We start from the raw sequence: 27316 nt of genomic DNA, 5'->3' as shown, positions 1-27316 counted from the left end.
GTCATTTATTAATATTTAGTTGAGATTTCTTAAGCCAAATAACACGCCTTGAATGTATTCCGAGGGGCAAGCCCTACATAGAATACGCGTGACCACAGTGCAAGTCGAAGGAAATTTCTTTGACGAAAAATCCCCCGGCCAGAACGGGAATCGAACCCGAACACCCGGCATGATAATGTGAGACGCTAACCACTCGGCCATGGGTGCACATTTGAAAACTCATACCTTTTGAACTACGGAACCGATTCAGATGATCGATATATCAAATTAAAGCCAATTACTTAGTCCTTTTTGGAAAAATATTACGCTTGCCAGAAACTCGGATTTTGTTTTCGTGATTATTGATTGTACAGGGGAACATCGATATAACGAACCCTCGATATAACGTACATTTTACCTCGATATAGCGTACACAGTTTCAAAGTGTAAAGGAATAATTTTTCGAATATTTTTTTTCTGAACAATAAATTATTTGTATTTTGGTACTAAAGCATGTTTTGTACCTATAACCAATCCCGAAATACAACTGTTTTGTTATTCTTGATTCTAAATGAATCAAGCTTTAATCAACAGTACGAAGGGAAACATCATGAGAAAGGCTGGCTTCGTCTTCTAGTTGAATTTATTCATTAACCTTACCCAAACAACAACACAATAAAGTAATATAAGCTACGTTTCTGAGTTATTTATTATACAATTTTGAAAACAAAATGTTTTTCTTGAAAGCTTTTACATAACATATCTCTATATCAGAGAAGCAATTTCTTCGTTTTCGAGAGAAAATTTTTCGAAAGATTTTCTTTTCTTGTGCGGTTTTTTTTGTCCGGTGTATGAATTGAAGCAAATTTGACAAAGTTATTGTCCATTTAGTTTTTTTCGATGGTTTATATACATTTCAGTGCGAAAAAATCATATTTGCGTCTCAATTATCCACTTCTCATCAAATGCTCTAAGTTTTTCTAAGTATTTGCATGGCATGATTTCTAACAGCAACACGTTTCGACATGCAACTAAAAGCACAAAACAGCCACGCGCAACTGGAAAGGCAAAGTGTCCCATCGCAAAGCAGGGAAACAAAAGGGAATTGAACGGTGAATGGCGTGGATTTGAGTTATTTTCTTGGGGAAAACTTTTTTTATGCGGTCCCCATCTACCGCACAAAAAAAGTTTTTTTCAAAATGTGTACCTCACACGATATTTTAAAGCTGCTGGTGAAGTTTTGCACGATTTTTTTATGCGACTTTTTTTGTGCGGTCCCTATTCCCCGCACAAAAAAAAAGGTTTGCCCATATAGCATTCGAATCGATTTGAATGAAAGTCATTTTGGCATTCATATTTAGCATGTAGTACTGCTTTCTCATGTTCAATCTAAGGCGAAAAGATGCAAAAGTCCGCTCCATCGTCTTGCTTTACAATAAATAACTAACACTGTTTATCTTTTTCCTACTAAAGCACACTGCCGTTCTACGCACGTTTTCCTATGTTACTTCTTGACAATTTTCACTTTTCTTCATAAAAAGAATTTTCGATGCCTAATCTTCCGGGAAAACACAAAAAAAAGTTATAGTTTGTTCCCAGCTTTTAAAAAACAACATTAAGTTCAATTGTCCAATGTTGATATTCTATGTATAACTGTCTCACAATGTATTTTATGTAGATCCATATCAAATAAATCGGCTCAAGTACAAGAATTTTACATCACGCTTTCAGCAGGGCTAATGTTCTCATTTCTGGTTTGGAAGAACGAACTAATTGTCAAACAAATAAAAAAAAGTTTAACAGAGCACGTGTACACCTCGTTAGCGAATGCCTAATAACAATGAGATTTATATTCTGCAAAGTATTGTAGATCATTCCCTTTCTTCATAAAAAAGATGTTTTTATGCATAATCTTTCGAAAAAACACAAAAAAAACTTATTGCTTGTTCCCAGTATTTTCAAAAACAACATCAAGTTCAATTGTTCCATGTTGAAATTCTAGGCATAACTGCCCCACCATGAATTTTTAAGCCCGTAACTAAGATTGATTGATTCAAGTGAGGGGATCATTTTACATTACATTAAACAATATATTTCTGCTTATAAAAAACCTAGTGTAGTGCTAATTCGATATCCTTAAAGCATCTCGTAGACAAATATGCTAGAAAACTATGAATGTGCTTTTCTCAGTTGCTGATTTTGGAACATGGGACAACTATGCGTAGAACGGCAGCAAAGTGAATGCGAATTTTTACGTGGATAACACCAACATCGTCAAATTCATAATTTGCCAATCAATACTATATTATAGCTAAGATTATGCTTCAAAACCCTTAACCCTTTGCGATCGTATAAAATTTTGACATGCGTGTCATACTAGTCGCAATCATTTTTACTTGAAATAGCAGTGATATATAACTTTGTGAGATTATGAAAGATGAACAAGATTCCTTCTATTTTTCCTAAACTCCTGATAAGTATTTACTACACAATGTTTCTTATGTTTATGTTTAAAAAATATTTGTTATAATGTTTCTTCGTGTGATATCTTTCGCATGTATCACAAAAATAATTAGTTTGGCGTCTTTCGCATTTTATCTTTCTGTTTGAACATACAAAACAATGGTCTTTACACGGTGCTGCAATACATGGAGTTTTCCATTAATACTCCTCAAGCATGGATGACAACTTTTGTTTATACTGAGTACCGTTATCTATCATTCATAGTAGCACCGTTTTGGGTCGTGAATAAGTTAAAATTCGTTTAGAAAAAGTGTGAACTGATACATTGTTGCATAAATTATAATATTAGTATACTTCTTTGCTGTGGTGGCTGAGATCTGTGTTTTCAAAACAAACAAAAGACCGCAAAGGGTTAATACAGATTTCGATACAGATTTTCTGAGAAAAAACACAGATAAAAAGATTTTCTGAGACCAAAAACACAGATTTTTTTATGGCAACCCTGCTGTGCAGTGGTCAGATAATCGGGATAATCGGAGTTCTACTGTGTTCCTTGCTTGTTTTCTTGTTGATAATGTAATATTATTGACCGACCGTGTCTATGCAAATCCGAAACGCAGTAGCTATTGGCCCAACCCTAGTCACAACAACACGGCTCGATCGATCGTAAGTGCCTATTAGATACCTACAAATTGACTCGTCTGTTTAGAACAAAAGATTAGCATCAGCAAGAGCGTCGTTTATCTTATCGCTATTTGTCAAACTGACACTCCGCCTCGGTGACATTTACTGTTGCCAGAAGTGAGCAGCGGAGTGTTAGCCGTCAGATACATACATTATCGGGATCGGTGTAACTCTCCACCGTGACAGCTCTATTAATGCTGCTCTGCTCTATTAGGCTAACTTTGAAAAATGCATACCTATGTATTCACATTCTTCCACATTTGCACACAGCTTCGGCGAGGCGCGATTAGCCTTCGATCGCTTACTTCCACAGCCGGGCTGTCCCCCACGAGGGGCAATAAAATAAATAAATCGAATTTGGTTTATAAGTGCAACAAATTAGCTACACGGAGGCAGATTGCGATCTGTTGAAATGCGAGTCGTTGCAACGTATACATATGTGCAGTGCGAACTCCGCAGTGGGTTCATAGAGAAAAACAATTTGACCGTACCAGGGTTGGGGCAATAAATTATTCAAAGTGTCGATACAATTAGTGGCCATAAATCTTGTAAGGGTTTCACCGCGGCTTTTCACCGCTTTGGCGCAAAACGCGCATCTGTATCGTTACGAGCGCTGGCTGATACTCATTCACGCATAGCACTCTCGATCGAGAGCGTTATCGAAAGCACTTTTCAGTAGAGATTTTTAAAGAGAGCCCGATATTACTGAATTATTCATCATGGAAGTGATCAATCAATCGGTAGGGGTTCAGAAAGCACTGCGTAGGGCCAGGAACTTAAACTACCCTAGTCGTGCTCTGTCTGGAACGTTGTTTTTCTACGGTAGCAATATAGGGAGGGTCAAATTGAATTTCAAATAATTTATTATAGGTGAATTGGAGTGATTATTTAGACAGATATATTATTATCATCTATCATACGGTGTGTTTATCTTGAGAATTTGTTCAACCAAAATAAGTCCCAAAACTTTCGGTAGAAAATGTTACAATATCAAGGGCTATCAGTTCTCCTCCCCTATAGTATCGGCCAGCGATCAATCATATTTTTATAGCCTTCCGCAACAACGTATCTGCAGTGTAGTGGAGGGCAAATATTGACCAACAATTAATACTGTTTAATAATCAATAATTCCCTTTATTTTCTAGCAAACGCTTCGCAGGGGCTACCGGCTAATTACATTCGATCTGCTTCTAAATAGGTGGCAACTGGTTTTCGACGGTGTTGGTCTCGAGAGCGTGGACTATTTAGACGTCATGCTGTACAAGCGATGTCGCTTTGGTCGCCTACCCTGTCGGCGGAGATTAGCGAGGAAAATATGAGTCGCACGCACCATCGCGAAAGCTCAGCTGAACAACAAGTGTCAGCTGGGATGATGGACCGGACAGGAAGTGGTTTGCTCAATAACTAGACTGATGGAAGCAGAAGGGGGCACCGATTGAATATACTTACTTGTGACCGAGCTCGTGGGATATCGTGTGTGCCAGGGTGATCCCGTTGTCCTCGTTGACGCTGCACGACTTGTCCGGACGACACATGCCGCCCACGTTGGCAACTCCCAGGGTGCTGGAAGACAAGATTTATTAGGTTGCTTGTGACAGTCATGGATTGGATGTGATTCTGATGTGAACATATATCGTATCGGACGTAAATGACGATCTTTAGAGTGTTGTGTCACAATCTAATAAATAATGCTCTCCATAGCAGAAATGTATCGATACAGTTGTCGAATTGATTTGTAGAAACTGAGGTATTAGATTGATATCTCGTATTTCATTCTAGGTTTATTGGGAATGTGACCTATAATATACAAGTTAATCTCATTCGAGTCTGGAAAATATGCATGAGTACTTCAAATCTAATTAATTTATTTTCATTTCACTGTTCGAAGGTCCATGATTTTTGGTGTTTAATTAAATTATTTTGAGGTGTTTCTTCTTCACGTTTCCACACGATGCGCTGGGTAATTCACCCGTGCGATGCGATCTTCTGCGAATCATCGAAAGAAAATTAAAGAAGGTTGTGTCCACGACACGAACGCATTGTTTATGTTGGACAACATATATAATATCTTGTGTTATCCTGTTGAATTGTAATTTTTTTTAATTTTTTTCCAGCAAAAAATAATTGGTGCCCAACTCTAGGATTCTCGAATAAGAGTTTCTTCGAGATGGGGGTGAGTGGAGGGCAAACAAAAAAAATACATATTTGGTTGGACTGTGAAATTTTATTCTTCAGTTCCGAACGGAGTTTCCGGACAACTCAACATATGTAAAAGTACATATACAATGCATGCTCAGTGCAGTGCGTGTAAACGTGGAACTCCACTGAACTAACATTGAACGATAAACCGTACCGATCCGTTGAGTGTCGGATATAAAACGACACCTTTCAATTAATTAATTATGTAGAAGAGTTGGATTGTCGCATCATGTTGCTTCGATGGGAAACCCAATGTCTAACGTGCCGCAAGCTGCATGGTATCCTATTGGAATCCCGGCTTAAGGGAAATACGACATATGACCAGTAGATCGCGCGAGGTCTAGGAGATTGAATCAACCACCTCCAGCTGTTTGTACAAAATCACAAAAATCATCGGCCCTTTTCAGGGCCACCAAAAAATTCTGCGAAAGGATTAATTCTCAATTTTCGTTTAGTTCTAAAATAATATCCAAACTGATGAACAAAAAACACACATTGCTATTCTGCATCTGACCGCTAATTTTGATGATGTTTGATGAGCTCCTACCTTGCCTATGATAGGGAATGCATAGCATTACAGTACCTTATCCCATTAACGACCAAGCTGTAAACATTATTTTGTTTTGATAAAAGTCATTGGCGTAATTTCGATTATTGAAAAACCCCAAAGTTCAAGAATTATTTTTTTTCCCATCTTCCATCTTCCGGGAAATGACTGTTCAAAACATTTCTTAGGATTCTTAGGAGGGATGGTCCGATTTTACCCTTCTTTATTTTGTTGTATTCGTCTCTTCCCGTAGATCAATATAGTGGATAGAAAAACCGGAAAATTTTCGGAAAACTCTGAAGGAAGGTCGGAAAATTCGGAAAATTGATTTCCTACATGTTCGAAAATTACATCATAATAAGCGTTGTTAGTCCATTCGGACTAACAACTGGACCGCTTGAAGGTAGCACTCATGAAGAAGAGGCCATCTTTGATAAACAGAGGCCGCATTGTCTTCCATAAGGACAACGCCAGGCCACACACTTCTTTGGTGACGCGCCAGAAGCTCCGGGAGCTCGGATGGGAGGTTCTTTTGCATCCGCCGTATAGTCCGGACCTTGCACCAAGTGACTACCACCTGTTTTTGGTCATGGCGAACGAGCTAGGTAGTCAGAAGTTAGCCACAAAAGAGGCCTGTGAAAATTGGCTATCCAAGTTTTTTGCCAATAAGGAAGCGAGCTTCTATAACAGGGATATTATGAAGTTGGCATCTCGTTGGGAACAAGTCATCGAACAAAACGGCGCATATTTGACTTAAAACAGATGATTGTAACTAATTTTATGAACAAATGAAAATTAAAAAAAAATACCGCAGGACTTTTTTGACAGCCTAATATAAAAATGTAAGGCAAAATCTGTTGGTAAGCGGAAAACCCGAAGAAGAGATGGTCCGATTTTAGCCTTCTTTATTTTGTTGTATTCGTCTCTTCCCGTAGATCAATATAGTGGAGAGAAAAACAGGAAAATTTTCGAAAAACTCTGAAGGACGGTCGAAAAATTTGGAAAATTGAATTCCCACATGTTCGAAAATTACATCATAATAAGCGTTGTTAGTCCATTCGTTTGCGCTATCGAAATTGATCTTTGTTCGTAAGTGGAAATGGATTTTCAGGCGAAATAACACATTTCCATATCCTATATCTATATAAATAAAAATGTAAGGCAGTATCTGTTGGTAAGCGGGAAACCCGAAGAAGGGATGGTCCGATTTTAGCCTCCTGTATTTCGTTGCATTCGTCTCTTCCCGTAGATTTTTTTTTTCCAAAATATATATTTTTATCAAGGCTCATATGGCGTTAGCCTCACGGGGCCGGAAGTTCAATACTTTGACAATTTTTCTTATTATCTATGTTAGTAATATGTAACCGATTACTCGCGGTTGGCTCGAGGTTAGTATTACAAGTGTTTTCGTAATTCGGATGTTGCTGTCTCCAATGCTCTGTACGTGTGCCCGACACGGGATACTTCCTATTGGGATGCAGCTGACCCTTAATCAGCAACGCCCCCGTAGTCTGTACCTCATATCTAGCGTGGTGCGTCTTTCTCGACTCGAGGAATCCAGGATAGAATGGTCACTAACCGGCGCAATCATCAGTTCATGTAGAGTTGTCATGAGCGGTACAACCTTTGGCTCTTGTTGAATGATCAGTGGACTGCACAACCTTTGGCCCGTGTATCTGTAAAGAGTGTGTGTATGTATTGCCGCGACTAAGTAAAAGTTTATCGATCGGATAGGAGGGATATAAAACGGGGACACAACGAAGGAAACATCATTAAACGTTGACATCGGCGTTCCTGAGGAACAGTTATAGATGAAGCAGAAGATCAGGATCACGGCTACCTAAGATATCCCGGACGGGGATCTCCGATTGTCTGCCTTGTGCTCTCAGTGCTCTAGAGATACACCGGATACACGACCAGACAACATGCTCGATGTCGTGGTAGCCATCGCCACAATCACAAAGATTGTTTGCTGCGAGCCCAATGCGATAGAGATGCGCGTTTAGGTTGTAGTGATTGGACATAAGCCGAGATATCACGCGAATGAAATCACGACCTACATTCAATCCCTTGAACCATGCACTCGTCGAGACCTTAGGGATAATCGTGTGTAACCAACGACCGAACTCATCTCCACTCCACATGCGCTGCCAACTTACGAGCGTGTACTGACGAGGAATGTGGAAAAATTCATTATAAGTAATTTGCCTTTCAAAAAGTGTGCCTTCTAAAGCGCCCACCTTAGCTAGCGAGTCCGCTTTCTCATTCCCCGGAATCGAACAATGAGAGGGAACCCATGCTAAGGTAATCTTGAATAATTTTTCGACCAAAACACTCAATAGTTGTCTTATTCTTGTTAGGAAATAAGATGAGCGTTTATCAACCTTCATTGAGCGGATTGCCTCTATTGAGCTGAGACTGTCTGAAAAAATAAAATAGTGGTCGATGGGCAATGTTTCAATGATCCCTAGTGCGTAGTATATCGCACCCAGTTCAGCGACATATACGGAACAAGGATCTTTGAGTTTGAAAGAGGCACTGGAATTTTCATTGAAGATGCCGAAGCCAGTGGACCCGTTTATGTATGAACCGTCAGTAAAGAACATTTTATCAGATCTAACTTTCCCATATTCTGCCGAAAATATCGGCGGAATATAATCGGAGCGTAGATGATCTGGGATTCCATGGATTTTTTGTCGCATGGACAGATCAAAAATGACAGAGGAATTGCAAAAGTATGGGAAGCAAACTTGGTTGGAGATGCCTGGTGAAGGGTGCACGTCGTGGGATAGGTACTCATGGTATAAAGACATAAAACTTGACTGAGGAATCAGTTGGAGTAGATTTTCGAAGTTATCAATCACCAATGGATTCATGATCTTGCAACGGATGAGAAATCTGTACGATAATTCTGTGAACCGAAGAGTAAGCGGAGGTACTCCTGCCAAAACTTCGAGACTCATCGTATGTGTCGAATGCAAACACCCCATGGCTATACGCAAGCAACGATATTGTATTCTCTCCAGCTTGAGAATATGAATCCTGGCAGCTGATCGGAAGCAAAAACTGCCATATTCTAACACTGATAATATCGTTGTTTTGTATAACTGAATGAGGTCTCCTGGATGGGCACCCCACCATGTTCCGGTTATTGTTTGGAGAAAATTGATTCTTTGCTGGCATTTCTTTTTCAAATACGCAATGTGTCTCCCCCAGGTACACTTAGAATCAAAATATACACCCAGGTATTTGAAAAACATAGAGTGTTGGATCGTTTTGCCGGATAGGTGAAGCTGGAATTGGGCGGGTTCGTGCTTCCTAGAAAAAACGACCATTTCAGTTTTCTCCGTAGAGAATTCGATACCCAGCTTGAGGGCCCACGTGAACAGATTGTTCAGGGTATCTTGCAACGTCTTTTGCAGAACGACGGGATTAGTACCCGTGATGGAAATAACTCCATCGTCTGCAAGTTGTCTCAGCGTGCAGTCTCTAGTTAGACAATCATCCATATCATTGACGTAAAAACTGTACAAGAGGGGGCTTAGGCAAGAGCCTTGTGGTAGACCCATAAAACTGTATCGAGAAGATTTCAAGCTGCCATGATTGAAAAACATGTGCTTTTCTGACAGTAAATTGTACAGGAAATTATTCAGAATTGGTGAAAGTCCACGATTATGAAGTTTCTCTGAGAGAATTTCCATGGAAACTGAATCAAATGCCCCTTTGATATCGAGGAAAACGGAAGCCATTTGTTCTTTGCGAGCAAATGCGATTTGGATTTCAGAAGATAGCAGCGCCAGACAATCGTTCGTCCCTTTACCTCGGCGGAAGCCAAACTGCGTATTTGACAGCAAATTGTTCGCTTCAACCCACTTGTCCAAACGAAGTAGAATCATTTTCTCTAACAATTTACGAATACAGGATAACATTGTAATCGGCCTATACGAGTTGTGATCGCAAGCCGGCTTGTTGGGTTTTCGTATTCGCACTTGTCTCCAGTCATGCGGGACAATATTCAGCTCCAGAAACTTGTTGAACAAGTTTAGCAAACGCTGTTTCGCCAAGTCGGGAAGATTCTTCAACAAGTTGAATTTAATCTTGTCCGACCCAGGAGCTGAATTGTTACATGAGAGGAGGGCAATTGAGAATTCTACCATCGAAAAATTCTCATAGTCGCATTGGAGCGGAATGTCGCGTACGACGCTTTGTGCAGGAACGGAATCGGGACAAACCTTTCTTGCAAATTTGAAAATCCAACGGTCAGAGTGTTCCTCACTTTCATTTGTATGGTTCCAGCCACGCATTCTCCTAGCCGTATTCCAAAGAGTGCTCATAGCGGTCTCCCTTGACAAACCATTGACGAACTTTCGCCAATATCCACGCTTTTTTGCTTTAATCAGACCTTTTAGTTTGGCTTCTAGAGCTTGGTACTTTCGAAACCATTCCACTAGTCCAGTTTTCCGGAATTTTTTGAAAGCGGATGATTTTTCAAGGTAGACCTTTGAACACTCCTTGTCCCACCAAAGTGATGGAGGACGACGTCGGAAAGTGGTAGCCGGAACACGTTTCTTTTGAGCTTGAAGTGCGCTTTCGTAAATCAAACTCGATATAAAATTATACTCTTCGAGTGGAGGAAGTTCATGCATTAAAACAAGTGCTTCAGATATTATTTCTGCAAATTTTCTCCAGTCAATATTTTTCGTGAGGTCATACGCAATATCGACTGACTCACGAGAACCTGATTCATTGGCGATCGATAAAATTATTGGCAGGTGGTCACTACCGTGAGGATCTTGGATTACCTTCCACGTGCAATCCAGGGATAACGAAGAAGAGCAAAGTGATATGTCTAGCATACTTGCCCGTGCAGGAGGGTTGGCTATTCTAGTTGCTTCCCCAGTATTGAAAACTGTCAATTTGAAGTTGTCGCACAGATCATAAATCAAAGTGGCACGGTTGTCATCGTAGATTGAACCCCATGCTGTTCCATGGGAGTTGAGGTCACCTAAGATTAGCCGCGGCTCCGGCAGTGCCTCGATGATATCAAAAAACTGATGGCGGCCAACCATAGTTCTTGGAGGAATATATATCGAGGCAATGCAGAGGTCTTTGCCATTGATTTGTGTCTGGCAAGCGACAACTTCAATGCCTGTCATCGATGGGAGAGTGACTCTATAGAAGGAGTGACATTTCCACTGTATTACAGTGGTCAAATCCTTGACCTCTTGCACTGAATCAGGCATCGAGGGAAATGAACGCTGCTAAAAAACCACATTTTTCTTTCAAAAATGTTCTCACAATCGGGAGCAAACATAATACTATGCTTTTAAGAGGGTCATTTATACTTAAAGCATTTAAAATATTGTCCACCAGGTCAGAAAGCGCAAGCAAGCCAGATTGTGGCTGTTGCCTCGACCGCGAAAAAGGAACAGACGTGTTGGGCTCTGCTCCGGGAAGTGCTGAGGACCCCTGGTGCGTAGAAGAACCGCTTAAACCAGGAGGTACTTGCTTCGGTCTATTCTCAGCACGTTCGATACGAGGTTTCATTCAAATTTGGGAAGTTTCGGTCTTCTTTCTGGGGAGTGATGGAAAAGAAGTAATTTTTCTTTTCCTAATGGCACCCTGCGATGTACCGGAACTTCCTGCATTGGGAGCGTCAGCAACAGGTTCGTCGTTCTGCAGAATGGAGTAGGGATTGTCCTGAGTCGTTGAAGCGGAACTCTTAAGCATTTCTGCATAAGTACGCTTGGAACGTTTCTTTAAGGAACGCTTGAGTTTTTCCCCTCGTTGTATGTACACCGGGTATTGAGAAAGATCATGTGGAGCCTCGTCGCAATGAAGACACTTGCGCTCTTTTGCGCAAGAAGTCCCATCGTGACTCTCTCCACAATCTGTGCAACGTTGTTTATTGCAACAATAGGCGGCCGTGTGACCGAGTTGCATACATTTGTTGCATTTCATTACCCGGGGTACAAACAACCGAACAGGTAAACGAAGTGCACCTATTGCAACGTAGTTTGGAAGAGCGGAACCCTCAGATGTCACACGAAAAGAGTTTGTCCGATTGAGAACTCGTTTGTCATTTTTAAGTGACACAAACTTCAGTCAATAGCATTCAAGAATCTTCACACTTTTAAGTGAGGAGTTCTTGAAGTGACCGACACCATCGAGTATCTCTTTTCGAGTCAAACCCTTTTCGTTTATTACACCGTCTATTTCAACGTTGCAACAGGGTACGTATACGCGATACTCAATCGCAAAGAGATCACAGCGCGTTATTGCATTCGCTTGGGTCCTGCAAGAGACGACATCTCGTAATTTGTCTGGCCCCATCCGAGTAATTTCAGTAACTTTGGAAAATTTCTGCGTTAGTTCTTTTGAGATGCGAATGACATTAAGAGGTTCTGATTTTCGTCTAAAGTATACAATGAATGGACCTTTGAATCCCTCCGGGTATTCCTTTAGACGAAAATCATGTTTTTCATCTATTTCCTCATCTTCAGAACTTTCTACTTCATACACAGAATTTTCCTCCTCAACGTCTGCTTCATCCTCCTGCTCTTCAGGAGGTGGGTCAGCATCAGAAACATTCAATGACGTGGAGGGGGGATCCTCCCCGCCCTCAGCCATAATAATAAATTAGTCACCTGTTCGATGTGAACAGTATAGAATAATAATAAAAAAAATAGAAAAAAATAAATGAGTAAATAAATTATATTTGTATTCAAGGTATATATAAATTATATTTATTTAAATTTTTTATTGTATAAATTCAAAAATGAAAAAAAGTTTCAACAAAAGTTCAACGGCAATGTAAGAAAATTGTACACCCCTAATGCCAACGCTTGCCGATTTGGTAAATACAATGTTGGACAATGGTGTAAATCGTACACAGGAGGTTGAAGGAATGATAAATGGAACAATAGAAAAATAAACTTCTACTTGCCGCTGCTGTGTAGCGTGTGATGAATGTGTGTTGATCTGAACTGGATCCTCAGCATCTCGATCGTGCACCACTTTTTATTGAGCTCGCTTCACTCGCAAGCGCTGATGAAAAAAGCACAATATAAATCTGCGTGAAAAAAAACACCGTTATCGGATCGATTCTCAAACTTGTCCGATCAGCTCGCGAGTTCTCGAACGAATCCCGTAGATAGCGGAGAGAAAAATCGGAAAATTGAATTCCCATATGTTCTAATATTAGCTAAGCGTTGTTAGTCCACTTGATGTTGGCGCTTAAGAAATTGATTTTTGTACAAAAGTGGAAAAGGATTTTCAGACGGAATAACGCATTCCTATATCTTCTATCTATATAAACAATAATGAAAGGCCAAATGTGTTGGTGTGCCCTAAACCCGAGGAAGGAATGGTCCGATCCAAATGCTTGAAGAATCTTGAACAAGAATTGTGTCTGAAAATAATTTTATATTATTAGGACGAGTTTTTGTAGAAGTACTAGACAATTTATAGTACAAGGAAATTGTAAAGGGTCAAAGGGTAATCAATCAATGAAGAGTTCAGTGATTGGACTCACTAACGTTCACTTAGTAAGAAAACGTGGATGTTTGAAAGTATTCAAATCAAAAAATCTTTGGGCGGGACGAAGTTCGTCGGGTCAGCTAGGATATAATAAAATAAAAGAGATGACTTTTGGACATTAAAATTTGATGCGGGGTGATTCATAAGACTGGCCATTTGAACATTCAAAAAACTAAGGCCAGGTGCGAAACATTCAAAAAACTAAAATTCCAGTGTTTCAGAACTTCCACTTCTTTACAAAATTAACGTCAATTTCACATGAATTATAATAAGTTTCTAATTCGTAGGTTATCTTCAGATCTCGTTTAAGCTCTTCAAGTTACTCATACTACTTGTAAGCTGCATTTACTATTCGTACGATCACTCCTCATATGTTCTTGATAGGGTTTTGATTTGGTATACAAGCTGATCAATCCAGAATCTGCCGCCTCTATTCATTAAACCATGCCATGACTTTCCAGATTTTATAAATTGATGCCAAATTCCCCAATTTTCACGGTGTTTTTGATGCAAAAATAAAAGTAAATAATTCTGAAGTATTTCATTGCACTTCTGACTGTGCATTGGTGTTGATGAAAGTATGTTGATTAATAGTTCCTTAATATTTTCCTTCGTTGATCTATTTTTCCACATATTCATGCTGGAAAGCCTTAACCATTCTCTTCGTTGGCCGAGGCATGTTGATTGAATGTAATACTTTTTCGTTTACTATTTTTGATAGCAGTGGCAGCCGTGGCAGTATTCCGAGCTCTGCAATACAATTTTTTTAACCAATGTTAAAGTTGCTAAAACTTATATTATAGACCTATTAAACGTAAAAACAATAATTGTATTGATATCAACACAATTTTATTTTATTGATTTTCATGCCATGGAACGATATGACTCAGGAATAACATTTCATTTAGTGGTTTTTATAGCTGTTTCGATGATGCTGACTGGCATCAGTTTCGAAAACATGCGATGCTTTCACCAATACAAACAAAACCATTGCGGAAAATTGAAAAATGAAAATTTAACTTTCAGAGCACTAGCTCGAGTTTTCAGACGTTTTTCACTATACTTTGCGACGGCAGATGGAAATTTAATGTTTTGTGAGTAATCGATTAGAGTTTGGTTGATATTACTTGATGGGAAGTGTGCGAAAACGATCATTTTCTTCACACCGTTTCGCAAAATTATTTATTTTCGGGCGAGGGGTGAGTGAGGGGGATGAAAGAATGCCATTGTGGCAGACATTTGTGGCTTCCTTCCATCTTCACCTTAAACGAGCAGTATCCTCTGCGTAGAACGAGGTAGACATTACAATATGGCGCCAACAACCAAAATTTAGATGTGTTGGTATGCATTCAGCAGAAAAAAATGCTCGTTATGGCAAACGTTCGATTTTTCGAACACTCGATTTTTCCAGCTGTTATTTTTCCGATTAGGCTCAATCGAATGATATTGTCCTATATCACAATGTGTGTTCTTTCATCAAAGTGATACTGTACAAAAGTTCACACATTTTTGTGTTTTATTGGGTTTTTAAATTGAAATAAAAAACACTTCACAAACACATTGCTTTCAATCGAATTTATTGCCCAATAAAGTCAAAAAGCTATCTGTTGGTGCAAAAATCATTACCATATGGTGCCTTTCCAACGACATGAAAAATTATCAAAGTTGTAAGAAATTGCAAAGTTGCGATTTGTCGAACGCTTGGCCTAAAATGGGTTCAAATGAGGTTTATTCAACAAGATGGACGAACGGCGCGGAAAAGGTGCGTACTCCTAAAAATCATTCAATAGTTTGTTTCGAAAAGCATATATATATATATATATATATATATATATATATATATATATATATATATATATATATATATATATATATATATATATATATATATATCTGTTTAAATTTCAGTATAAAACAAGGAGTGTTTCCTTTGTAAAACATTTAACCGATTAGTTTGAAAACATTATATTGAATTGTAAGAATCTGCATTCATGTTTTGGGGAAGATGAGATTCCAAAGATACAATTAAAGTTTTCTTAACATGTCCGACTTTTCCCCATTTTCCCTACGTGAAAATATTTTCAATCGATTGATGCAAACATCATTGTGATCTGTCGAGAAATGGACGAGTCGTAAGACTTCCGAAATATAAGCAGAAATGCGGAGTTCATTTCGTTGTTCTTTATTTATATTTTTATACAGAGCAGATGTAACGTAAGTAAACTAAGTAAGCAAACTTAAAAAAAGTAAATAAACTGCAACGGTTAGTCGCAAACCAATTCGAAAACAACGAAGAAGTCTCATTTTCAAGTATTAACTCAATATTAGCATGTACTGTTGATTGCTCGCTGTCTAGAGCAACACTGAAATACTGAACTTGTTGAACATCTAAGTTTTTCAGTACCTCTCAACAAAATTACATTACCAACGCTCTCAAAAAAAATAATCCACAAATCATACTATGCCACAGCCTAATCGATTGTTTGGTGGCCGCGGATGTAAAAGCAACCGCTGCAGAACAAACTTTTACTTTCAGTTTTCAACTAAAGAACATACTGCCGTAATCTCGCAAAGTGACGCAAGCGCCAAAATTGACATTTTACTTTTTTGTTATAGATCGGTAGGACTGGCAGTAGAATCACAAAGTGATTGCGACGCAATGTTTCGCTTCTTTTCAAGATCTGAAGCAAACCGTTGTATGCTATATCAGCATTGGGAATAACAGACTATTATTTGATCGCTAGCTGATGCGAGACGGCGTGGCTAATGTTAATATTATGTCTTCGTTTTCTTATTTCTCTTGGATAGAATGATATGTACGGTTGATAGCTATGATTACTTTCACAGTGGTATTGATGTATTGTAAATTGTATTTTGCTTTGCTCTAGCCGCCCCTTTTGGTCGGTACAATTTGAGGAGCACAAATTGGACCAATCAAAACGTGGGATTTTGCGCGTTTAGATAATGCTTGACATGTTACTATTATGTGAATGTGTAACTTGAAAAATATTTATAATTTTCTTTATCATAAGAAATGCCTAGAAATATTTTTAATTAATTGATACAAACATCTTTGCAATTTATGCCGAAGCGGTTGAGTTATAAGCGTTCGAAATCATTCATTATACCTTATATGTTCAGTGTTTGTATTTTCATTTTACAAAACAAAACAAATACACGCGAAAGAACCGATTTATTTTCGTACACGAAGAATGTACAGAGTCAGTCCAGAAACAGTTATTTTATGTGTGTAGTTTGACGTAGGATTAAGCTTTTCTTTACAAATTTAGAAATCTTTCACATTTTTTTTTAAATATCAGAAACATTTGTAACGCATTATGTTGTAAAATGATTTCAACGATTCTGTTGTCAATAAATTTGTAAAAAATCCAAGAGTTGTTTAATATATTAAGCATAAATGATTTTCAATAGTTAAATTGGGTCTAATTCAATCTTCTAGTTTCTCCCTAAAACAGACATCAGAATCAGATAACAAAGTATTTTTATTTTTTTTAATTTATAAATTTTTAATTGTCACTGCTGTCCGAGAGACATCGCTAGGTTATAAATAGTTTATCTTCACTGCAATAAATTGTCGAGCTCAGTTGCTGCTCTTCCTCCGTGTGGATCGAGTGCCTTTTCGGAGAGTTCTGGATTTTGATAAAGTTTGTTTCGTTCGTATTATGTGTTTCGGTTCTCCACGATATACACCTTAATATAGGGTAACTAGCCGCTGCGAAGAGGACCCGTTCCAAAGCGGCATTGAGTGAAGAACCGTATGATGATGTGAAGCAGCTGCTTGCCCAGTGTTTGCCAAATGATCCATTCACTGAAAAAATCGCTTTCGTTCGTTCAAATATGATCATACACAAATAATTTTCCCTAGCAGCATTCTTTTGTTGTTACGTGCTGCAAATAACGACACAAAAGAGAACGAGACAACTCTGCATCGTCTCGCACTTCATGATACACCGACGCGCAAGCAGAACCATCATATACGCTTTCGGTGCAGAAAGTTTATTTTCTTTTTTGCCTCTAACATATGCATATCGACCTCTCCATGCATCATGAAACAACAGGATCGTACAAACTACGCAAAGCGAATGATTCATATTCAGCTAATATAGCAGATCCTGATTTTTAAGTCTCAGAGAGTGCAAACTATATGATTATTTAACTCGACTAAGGGAAGGGTAGACAGATCATATTTACCATTTTTAACGCCGCTATCCCTGGAAATATGTATATTCATATAGACCGCATAGTTTTACTAGCAACACTGCTCTCTTTTCCCATTCGTTGCTCTCCGCAAGTGGTGACCGAATGATGACGTAATTTTTCTTGTATCATTTATTGCTTTGCACTTGTCTGTGCAGTGGGTTTCGCTATAGTAGAGCGGGACGATATATGCGGTTCAAACTTGTATGCAGGCTTCGAAAATGGTTTGCAATGTTTGATACAGCTCGAATATTCAAACAACAGTCTTCGTTCCTCTTTTGGTTTAATCATTTAGTGTAACACAAGTGATTACTGTCATTCATACAAGTATCTGAATGATCTTCTCATATTTGGTTATATGTTCGTGAGAGGTTACTTGCATGACATATTGTGTATCATTCGATTTTGATCGAAATCCAAACACTGTACTTGCCAATAACAAATTTTGCAGCGCTTCCGGTGGAGGATAGCAAAAATAGAACAAAAAAAACTTTTTTTTTATTTTAAAATAATATGCAATGTGCCGGCTTAATTTCATAGTCCTACATCAAGAATGCGTTCGTATCTTGAGAATCTAGAGTATCCTGAATACAGAGTTTTGAGAGTTTTAAAATTTATCTGATGTTTGTTTTCCGGAGAAGAGGCTTTTTGTTCTTGAAAGAGCACTGTAATCTGGATTTATAGGTCGGTAATATGCAGTGGGCGTTGTTTGTAGTAACATTGTAACAACTCTCGACTGTTCAACAGAAACTATGTATACATCTGAATTATATGAAACCTCGTATTGCGTTTCCGTTAATTTTTTTTGGATTTTTCCGTTCGCTTGTCACCTGTAAGACAAGGATCATTGACGAAAGAATTCTTCAGAATGTCGGAATTTAGTGCGTCGAACGAATATATTTGTTCTATTATGCTAAATACATTGAAACGCTTTTGGGAGGGATTTTTTTTCAAATGAAATCCCGTGCTATTCTTATCCATACCGTCTTTCTTCGAGCAGCCGATGTTATTATTTTCACGTGTAAACCACAAGTTTAAATATTTGCATAAATGGTTATTTGCTCTTTTTGCGACACTGACCAAGAGCGGCTCGGTTGAATATTTGTCTTCATCGTGCCTGATGAAGATGAGTCAAATTTTTATTTGGTTTCTCTTGCGGCGAACCCAAACAATTATCTTTGGCAAATGGTAATTGTTTAACTTCGCAGCAGCTTTCAGACAGTTGCGGAACACGTCTGGTATGATTCATCGTTACTGACCATTGTTGTGTCAACGGAAAATGATCAACTGTTTTGTTGAGCTGACATTTTTTGGCGAATTAAAAAACATAAATACTCACGAGCATCCGTGCGTGGAGCAAATGTTCTTCCTTGTAACTAGGATCGCAACATCGTGATGGTGAGGATCGTCCTCCGCCTTGGGATTCAAGCTCCGCTGCCATCTACCGAGGAGATATAATTTGAGGTGAGCAAATTGAATGCACGGCAAGCGACGAACTTTGCAATGCCCACCTGCAAAAATTTTCCAGCGTGTTCGACGCAATGTGAGTCACATTGAAATCGGCATATGATTCCTCCTCCTCTAGTATAATGATCCGTACGACCGCTACCTGAATAGAGTTACCGATGGTAGGATCTTTGTAGAGCGACGAGACCATGTTCATTATCGTCAGCAAGTATTGCTGCAAATCGACATCCTGATGGAACTGCACCATTGAATGATCTGCCACGACGAGGGCTTCCACGTGACGAGGAGTACTGACGGACCGTTTGATGCGTTTCTTCGCACCACCCACTGCGTTGATCGGCTGATTGTGCTCACGAGTTTTTCGACCACCCTGGACAATCACCTAAACACAAAACGAGACGAGAGAGGCCTTTGGACATTTTTCCGTTTGTTCTCAGAAACGAAACAATCCCCTCCCCCACTATTCGGCCAGTACTTGCAGCTTGGCACATGGATAGTATTACCTTTCCCTGGTGTTGCCACTCGAGCCGGGTCTCTGTGAGTCGGCGCGGCTCCTTGGTGCCACAGTTGCTCGCGTGGCGCTTCTTCCGTTTCTTGCGTTTCTTCTTCGCCACACTTGAGCCGCTCGGTTTCTGTGAATGTTGTTGAAAAGGGGAAACGTTGTCGAGTTTTGAGGAAGGTAACGTAAATCCATACAAAAGCTGTGATTACCTTTGATCGAACATCGTTAGCCTCTTTGACGTCAGCCCGCTTGAAGAGTATATGTGGGTGGCTATCGTCGTGCGGGGCGTGGTCCCTCGAAGGCTCGATCCAATACTCGGTCTTGTTGGTCCGCAGAAAGCCGGTCTGCGAAGAAAAACAAACATATTTCTCATAAGTGCATTATTATTGAGAGCTCGAGGCTCATAAGCTCAAAACAACATTTGTTCAAAAATGTAAATACCACAAGCTCTCCGTGTCGTTCTTTTTTCGTAAGCAATTGAAAACTTCTCGCAAATGCCAGTCATTTTAGTATTCCACGCTTGACCCGAGGTGCCACCGGTCAGTGCCGCATGACACGTAGATTAATTAAAATATTATGCATTAGGCATTTGTCGGCCAATTACGAGGCGCCGGCGTCGTGACTAGGATTAATAAATGCCGCACGAAGAAATTGTACCTCACGCGCGTGAACCCAAACCAATCGCAGAACGGTGTCGGTGGGCATGTTCTGAACCTAATTGGAGCCGACATAAAGGGAGGGACGGTCTGAGTGTTTGAGCTAGTAAACATTAATTGTTGGCGAACCGACCAGGACGGAAGCAAGTATAAAATCTGTCGATCGGGCACGTACTGGCCGATTTATTACTTTTTAACATGTGAAACAATTTAGCTTGTAAGCTTCATTACAATCACAGAAGTTCATTGCGATTGATTATTGGCAATTTGAATCACACTTGAACTGGCGCCTGCGGATTAACCATGAACGACAAATGCGGTATAACTTCAACTTCCCCGTATTGCTTCGTTAAAATTAATACGACGAAACATTCGCTGGGACAAGAAAAATTATTTCCAATTTATTGTTAATGAACAGGATATACCGCTGACACAAGCCCCAAACCAGTACTTTTCACATTATTCTCTACCATGCCACATTTGCCACTTATTAGGTAGCTTCTAAGTAAGCGAGGCGCCGCTCCTGCTAATCGTATCGATAAATTGTATGGCTTTATTTGATTCCGATGATATTATCGCCCAGTGCAAACAGCGCTGACCACTCTAACCGTGGTTAAAGCTGGCTTTGTAGCTGTGGGCAAAATATGAGCTTCATTAGCAAATTGCCATTTAAAATTACCCTCTCACTAATGGGCGATTTGGTGAGAAATGAGTTCCCCTTCGTTGGATTGCTTGAATTGGACCTGCTGTAGTGTGCACTCTTTGCTAGGTTGTTTTGCGGGAATTGCTACCTCGAAATGGGAAAACTTGGTTACAATTTGGATATAATTGTAAACGATAAAGATACAAATCGTGAAATGGTGTTTTCGATTTTTTTGATGCCAAAAAATTGATTTTTTTTAGATAACAGTGATCTCGACGTTTCATGCAATTTTAGGACATTTGGCATAAAATAAATTATTAAACAGATGACACTTACTTTGTCATCTGCGATACTAGTAAATGAAGTTCCATATGAAAAATCTAGATGATCATTTACATTGGCACCCTAAACCATACGTTTTGCCACGTATTCCGTAAAAAAGACAAAGTCCCAGAACGTCGATTTTAGACAAAAAAAAATATTTAGAGATGACAGTAGATCTCGACGATTCTTGCAATTTTTAAGACACTTGGTATAAAAAAAAATCGAAAACACCATTTTTACGTATCTATTTTTGAATGCAGGACTACGTCTTTCAATAAAGATGCCAAATCAGAAAACAGGGCATGTTTTAGTGAAGTGGAAATCAATTTATTGAGTATAAACAAGCTATTCTGAATTTCACAGCATTCACGATTCATCAGTCTTCCGGCTAGCGACCAAATGGCAGCAAGGTTGTCCAGATGGCTTTTCTCAGGGCCGAAAGTTTAATTTAGTTTTTCTAATTGGCCTGGTCTTATTCTAATTGAAATCCTTTGTTATTTAAACTATGTTCATCATTATTTGAGTTATTGTCTCGTTCAAGTTAGCAGCCTTTCTTAAAGTTGATGTCAGACACAGATGTTTTGCTCGATACAAAGGAAGAATGAAAGATAGACAAATATGTGATCGCCTCGGGTCGCACTGTGTCTAGCACGAGAAGAATATTCGCGATGCATACTGAGACCACTATGTGCATTGTCAATAAGAGCAAAAATCTCGTGTATTGCTCTCGCGAGAACAAGAATGAATCTTGAATCACCCATCTTCAACTGATTCTACAAAACCCCGCCAGCCCATCGGTCCTTTTCAGAGCCACCAATACTTTCAACTAAAGAGTTCTTTTTAGAATTTCGATGCATTCTAAAATAATATCCGAAGTAATCAAAAACGAATTGATTTCCATAATTCTTAGATGGAAAAGAACTGCTTGGAAGTTAGGAGCGTGTTCGGATTGTTGTAATGATGATGATGCTTTGAATTCTAGATGTTTCCTCAGATTTTCTCAGTTCATTCACCTCTAGCCATAGAAAAAATCAAATACGAAAAGTAAACTGAACACTGGGCCTTGAGAAATACCATTTGGAAAACCTCGCTGCCGCTGCCGTCTAGCCGTTAGCAGGATGACTGAGAAATCATGAATGACTTATTTATGATGTTTTCCGAAATTGGCGTTCTGGGTGATCTTTGGAGCGTGATACTGAGAGATACTGACTTGGATATTCAGAAAGTTCAATATTTCAGTGTCGCTCTAGACAGCGAGCAAACAACATTATAGCGCTTCACTCGGTGAAAGCATTCATTCATCGGTCCTCGTCGATGCTACCAAACGTTTGTACTAAAGATATGCATTCTTGAATTTTTATGATGCTTGTGTCTCTCCAGTTATAATTTCGTAGTCCTACGTTGACAATATGGTCATGTCTTGGGCATCACCTATCTTTATTTTATTTTTTGCGGCCCGCGACTCCATGACTAGCACGTGTTTGTGGCTCCTCTGAAAAAAAGGTTGAGTCCCACTGCACAATGGTTCAGGGAACGAATTTAAGTGGAAATTTGCATCTAGAGCTCGACAGTTATTCATGCCGAAAAGTTGTTACATTTGATGGAGCGCTTATTTTTATGTTGTCAAAAACAGGGTGACCAATATTTTGGGTAAAATAAAAAAAATCTAATTCCTTATCTTTACAGATAAAGGTAAACATAGTTCGACAATGTTGTAGCCTCAGTTATTTTGAGAAATTTTGTAGAACAACTTATTTTTCTAGCTTTCAATACAAACGATTTGCCGCTTTTGTTACATTACAGTCACCATGAAAAAAACGATTTTTTTCTCTTATTAATAACCCATTTTTTTCATGGTCACCCTAACGCAACTTAGATAGAAAGCGCTAAAAGGAACTTTGTCGAAGATCGTTGTTCTGTAGACAAAAAACTGTTTCCAACAAAGTTGTTGCATTTGATGGAGCGCCCATTTCAATGTTGTCAAAAATAAGGTGACAACAATTTTAGATGAAATCAAAAATCTAACTTTCTTATCCCCATTGAGAGGTAAACATAGTTCGACAATGTTGTAGCCCCAGTTGATTTAATCAACTTTGAAGAACGAAGTTTTTTTTTCTATCTTTTAATATATCCGATTTAGCGCTTTTTTTCTAAGTTGCATTAGGGTAACCGTTTTTTTGCTCTAACTTTTATACTTCAAATTCTACATCAAAACTGTCTCTGGATGACTTTAGAGTTGGTTATCAGTATAGTGGTCCGTGCCGCTTTTGCTAATCTTTTCAAGCTTCCGCTTTGTAATTGTGCAACATTTTTCTATTTTTTTTATCCCTTTTGTTTATTTTAGGCTCATTAGCATTTTAGCTGTAACAGAGCCGAATTTTAATCGTGTACATGTCACATATTTATCATATCTATAATTAGCATATTACACAGTTGCCATTTTTCGGCGTTAGAGTATTCCCTTCTATACCATTGCAAATGGTACATATTTACACAGTAGCCATTCAGGCGAAAGAGTTTTCTATCTGTTCTTCCATTATCCACGGTTAAGACTGGACAGCGGAGACAGTCGTTGATCCATTGTTGAGTTATTTATAGAACAGCAGCCCGATATTTCTGCAGAGCAGAGCAGTTGTATGGATGAATCGATCTTATTTCGACGTGGATCGATCTCCATCGCTGATGATTGTTGCGTGGACGTAGTTATTCTGTAACAACACAAAGATGGTTAATGGGGGCCCTGAGTTTTGAACTCACGATCGATCGCTTACTAAGCGAACGCGCAACCAATGTGACTACGGAGACTCCCATTTTTCTATTGAACGGTATTGTTGTTGAGATGATTGAGGATCTTGTCGATCAAACCCTTTCCATTGTCACGATACCATTGAACAGCCCCCTGGCTATAGTGGCAACTCGCCAAATCAAGCCTAAACTTCACAGGTTCTTTGAGTGCTTTTGAGAAAGACAACACGTATTCCCTGAGGGTTTCTTCTCAGTATAACTTCAAACCCATCGTCTTGTTTGGCACAAAACCTTAGATTTCGCTCCACAGGTGCAAATATCTTGGCAACCCCATTAACAATTATTCCTTTCATGATAACCCAAGAGAACCACGTTAATCTTCTGGCCTCGAATATCATACTAACATTCTTTCACTTCCGCTGGTGATTGTAAGGACGTAGCCGACGCAGTTATTGACTATTTAAAGCTCGAATCACCGAAACATGTACTATAAGAATGGGTTGCTACTCCCAAGCATCATTTAGTGTGTTCTTTGTGAATTTTCCCTGGTTCATATTAATCACACGCAGAGCAACTATGAAGGGTACAGTCTACCCAAGCTCATGCTCGAGCTCACAGGGACAAACACTTTGCCAAATCATGAACTTCCGAGTAAATTTATCCAAGAACGCGTGCCTCAATTTACCGGAAAACATTCCCTAGTGGCGTGGCTTGGTAAAATTTTTGATGAGAAAGCTGTCCGAAATCCATTTTCACGTAAAGTTCTTCCTTCGATTTGTACCAGAGTTTTGGTAGCTAGACTCTACTCAAGGGTCCTGTTTGGTTGCTTGCTTCTTGCTCACAGATTGATTCTTCGAATGGTAGGTACCTACAACGAGTAGCACTGCATTTTAGTGCGATTTCATTGTCAGACAGTCCAACCTTGGAATACGAGCCTTGCATCGTGTTCCGGACATACGAACGCGGTTAAACAAATCTCTAAACACGCAACGGAGTCTGACTGCATCTTTGTTTTGGGTGATTACAATCTTCCAAATCTTGTGTGGACTTTTGAAGATGATGTGAACGGATTTCTTCCGGCAAATGCTTCCTCAGAGCACGAGATTGAGCTAACTGAATCACTTTCTGAAATGGGCCTGGTTCAGGTAAACTCGCTATCAGTGATGGTGAAAAATCACATTCAACGATCAATAAATAGGTATATCCCTCTAGTCGGATGTTTTTAAATCACCCCCAGCAGGCGATGCTCCTTTATCCTTCATATGTACACAGGGAGAATACTTGGAACGGTGAGTTACCAAGATCTCAAAAAAGCAATATGAAAGAGGAATCCCCACTGTATGCACTCTCGAAGCATTACTTCTACTACTCAAGGTTTATCGTGAGTGCAAGCCACAAACGATTAATCCCATCCCATAGAGCGGATGAGTTCTTGATCGGAAAGTGTACAAGAGACGATCAACTGAAATCTTACGACACTCATCATCATCGACACTCAATTTTAATTCTCTATTGAACTGTCCGCAGTGAGTGGCTGACTCGGTCTAGTGTCGATTTTATTTTGCTGTCGTCTCCCGCCCGATAAACAGTAGACGGGTAATGGATGCAATTGATTAATTTTATTACCAGCAGATTTGGGCGAATCTCATCCCGCCCAAAAACGTTTTTTAGATTCCAGTAATTCTAAACATTCACATTTCTCTTCAAATATTTTTTTCTAATAATAATTCAATTAGTGATTTCACGAAACACTTTTCGAATTCAATGGAATTTAAGATCCTTTTTTATTTTGTAGATAAAACGGATCACATATTTGTTTCATTCAATTCTGTGTGGTTACGTTTTTCGTTGCAAATAAATGTAATGAATTAGTATGGACATATGTTATTCATATATCGTGGACTTCCGACATATGTGGCAGTAGATTTATTGAACGACCAATGTTTTTTTTCATATCCCTTCAAACTTGTTGCATCTCTTGAGTGTACATAATGCTTTGTCCGCAGATTTGTTTGGTTGAATCTGGTTAATTTCAGGTATTGAATCTCCATATTATCGAATAAATACTGTTGGAACAATCGGTATCGCAGAAAATGATTATCAACATCCTACCTAATCATCAAACGGTATGCGAAGAATTTAAGTGAACTGACGGCATTAGAATATATGCTTTGTGAGGACCACACAATTATTATCAGAGCAAATAAACGTCCGACTGGATGTCATGAACATCAATTTAATGTTCCCAAGATAAATTTATCTTTTGAAGGTCGTGAACCTTCCTAAAGATGATCAGATGGAATATATTCCAATGTCGTCTGGAATAACCGAACCAACACCTTATGACCGTGATGTTGTCTTTGCTATTGTTCTGATGTTTCATAACACGGCACTCTATTGATTATTCGCTGAAAATGGGTAAAACAATATCCTCGAGGTTAGCCTACGGTTTTTGTAGCAGTGCAATATGGTGAGCAAGTCTCAGAATAAGAAAACATTTTAAAATAAAGCCAAATTTTTTTGAATGAATCAGTAGTAAAACAAAACGTCAAAAAATTTCTCAGCTTTGTGATAGCAGATAATCATTACCCATTTGAGTTGTATGAGTATTCCCCCCACAAATTGTCGATAGTCTATCTGCATACAAATTATGTACAGTTCCACAATCCAAAAATTTTATGAGTAAATATTTACGTGCTTACACAAAAAACACATGTTGACATATTTGCGCTAATTTATGTTTTTGATTAATTCAAGGTAATTAAGGTCTTTTCTAGCCACAAGTTTACTCGGGCCCGAAAGGAGTGTTCTGTATTTGGGCTGGCGGAAAAATATATCTCGCAAGACCACGTGTTCGATATCGTAATAGCCTTGGCTAGTAACGCATTTACATTAACTCATAAAATCAGTGATTTGAGGGGGATTATTGTTTGTAGTCTCTTGTAGATGAATTTAAACACCATCTGAGAAATCCCCGTAGAACATTAAACATTAATGTCGTCCTATCTGCTGTAGCGCATTTTTTCCTCACACAGTTTCATCGAAGAAAACGCCCTCGGAGAGGAAAATTGAACGCCCGGACGAGAGAGTGAGAATCGTAAAGCGTACGTCATAGAGATACTCATTCCCATGGAGCAAATTCTTGTTAGGAGTTGTAAACAGAACGAGGAAGGAGAGTAACTCAATTATTCGGACTAGTTTCAGTCTAGCAATGCTTTGGTCGACTCAGAGTTACCAAGAGAAAATCACTTGGTTATGATGGGAGAGGATTAATAGTTAGTCGCAGTTTTTTTTTATCCCTTTTGTTTAATTTAGGCTCATTAGCATTTTAGCTGTAAACAGAGCCGAAT

At 39.0% G+C, this 27316-nt stretch overlaps 1 protein-coding gene across 1 annotated transcript in view; it reads right to left on the bottom strand.

The window, feature by feature from the left end:
• Positions 1-27316, bottom strand: part of LOC129780415 (A disintegrin and metalloproteinase with thrombospondin motifs 7) — a 133562-nt gene that overhangs the window by 34579 nt on the left and 71667 nt on the right. The window contains exons 5-9 of the mRNA XM_055788681.1: positions 19808-19942; positions 19600-19728; positions 19141-19478; positions 18969-19070; positions 4576-4689 (exon numbers count right to left, since the gene is read on the bottom strand). Of these exons, the coding sequence (XP_055644656.1) occupies positions 4576-4689; positions 18969-19070; positions 19141-19478; positions 19600-19728; positions 19808-19942 (818 nt within the window). The remainder of the gene's footprint in view (positions 1-4575; positions 4690-18968; positions 19071-19140; positions 19479-19599; positions 19729-19807; positions 19943-27316) is intronic.

This window comes from Toxorhynchites rutilus, chromosome 3, assembly GCF_029784135.1.
Source record: "Toxorhynchites rutilus septentrionalis strain SRP chromosome 3, ASM2978413v1, whole genome shotgun sequence".
Classification (NCBI taxonomy): domain Eukaryota; kingdom Metazoa; phylum Arthropoda; class Insecta; order Diptera; family Culicidae; genus Toxorhynchites; species Toxorhynchites rutilus.
The sequence above is the reverse complement of the archived record's forward strand: the minus strand, read 5'-3'. Positions and strand labels throughout refer to the sequence as shown.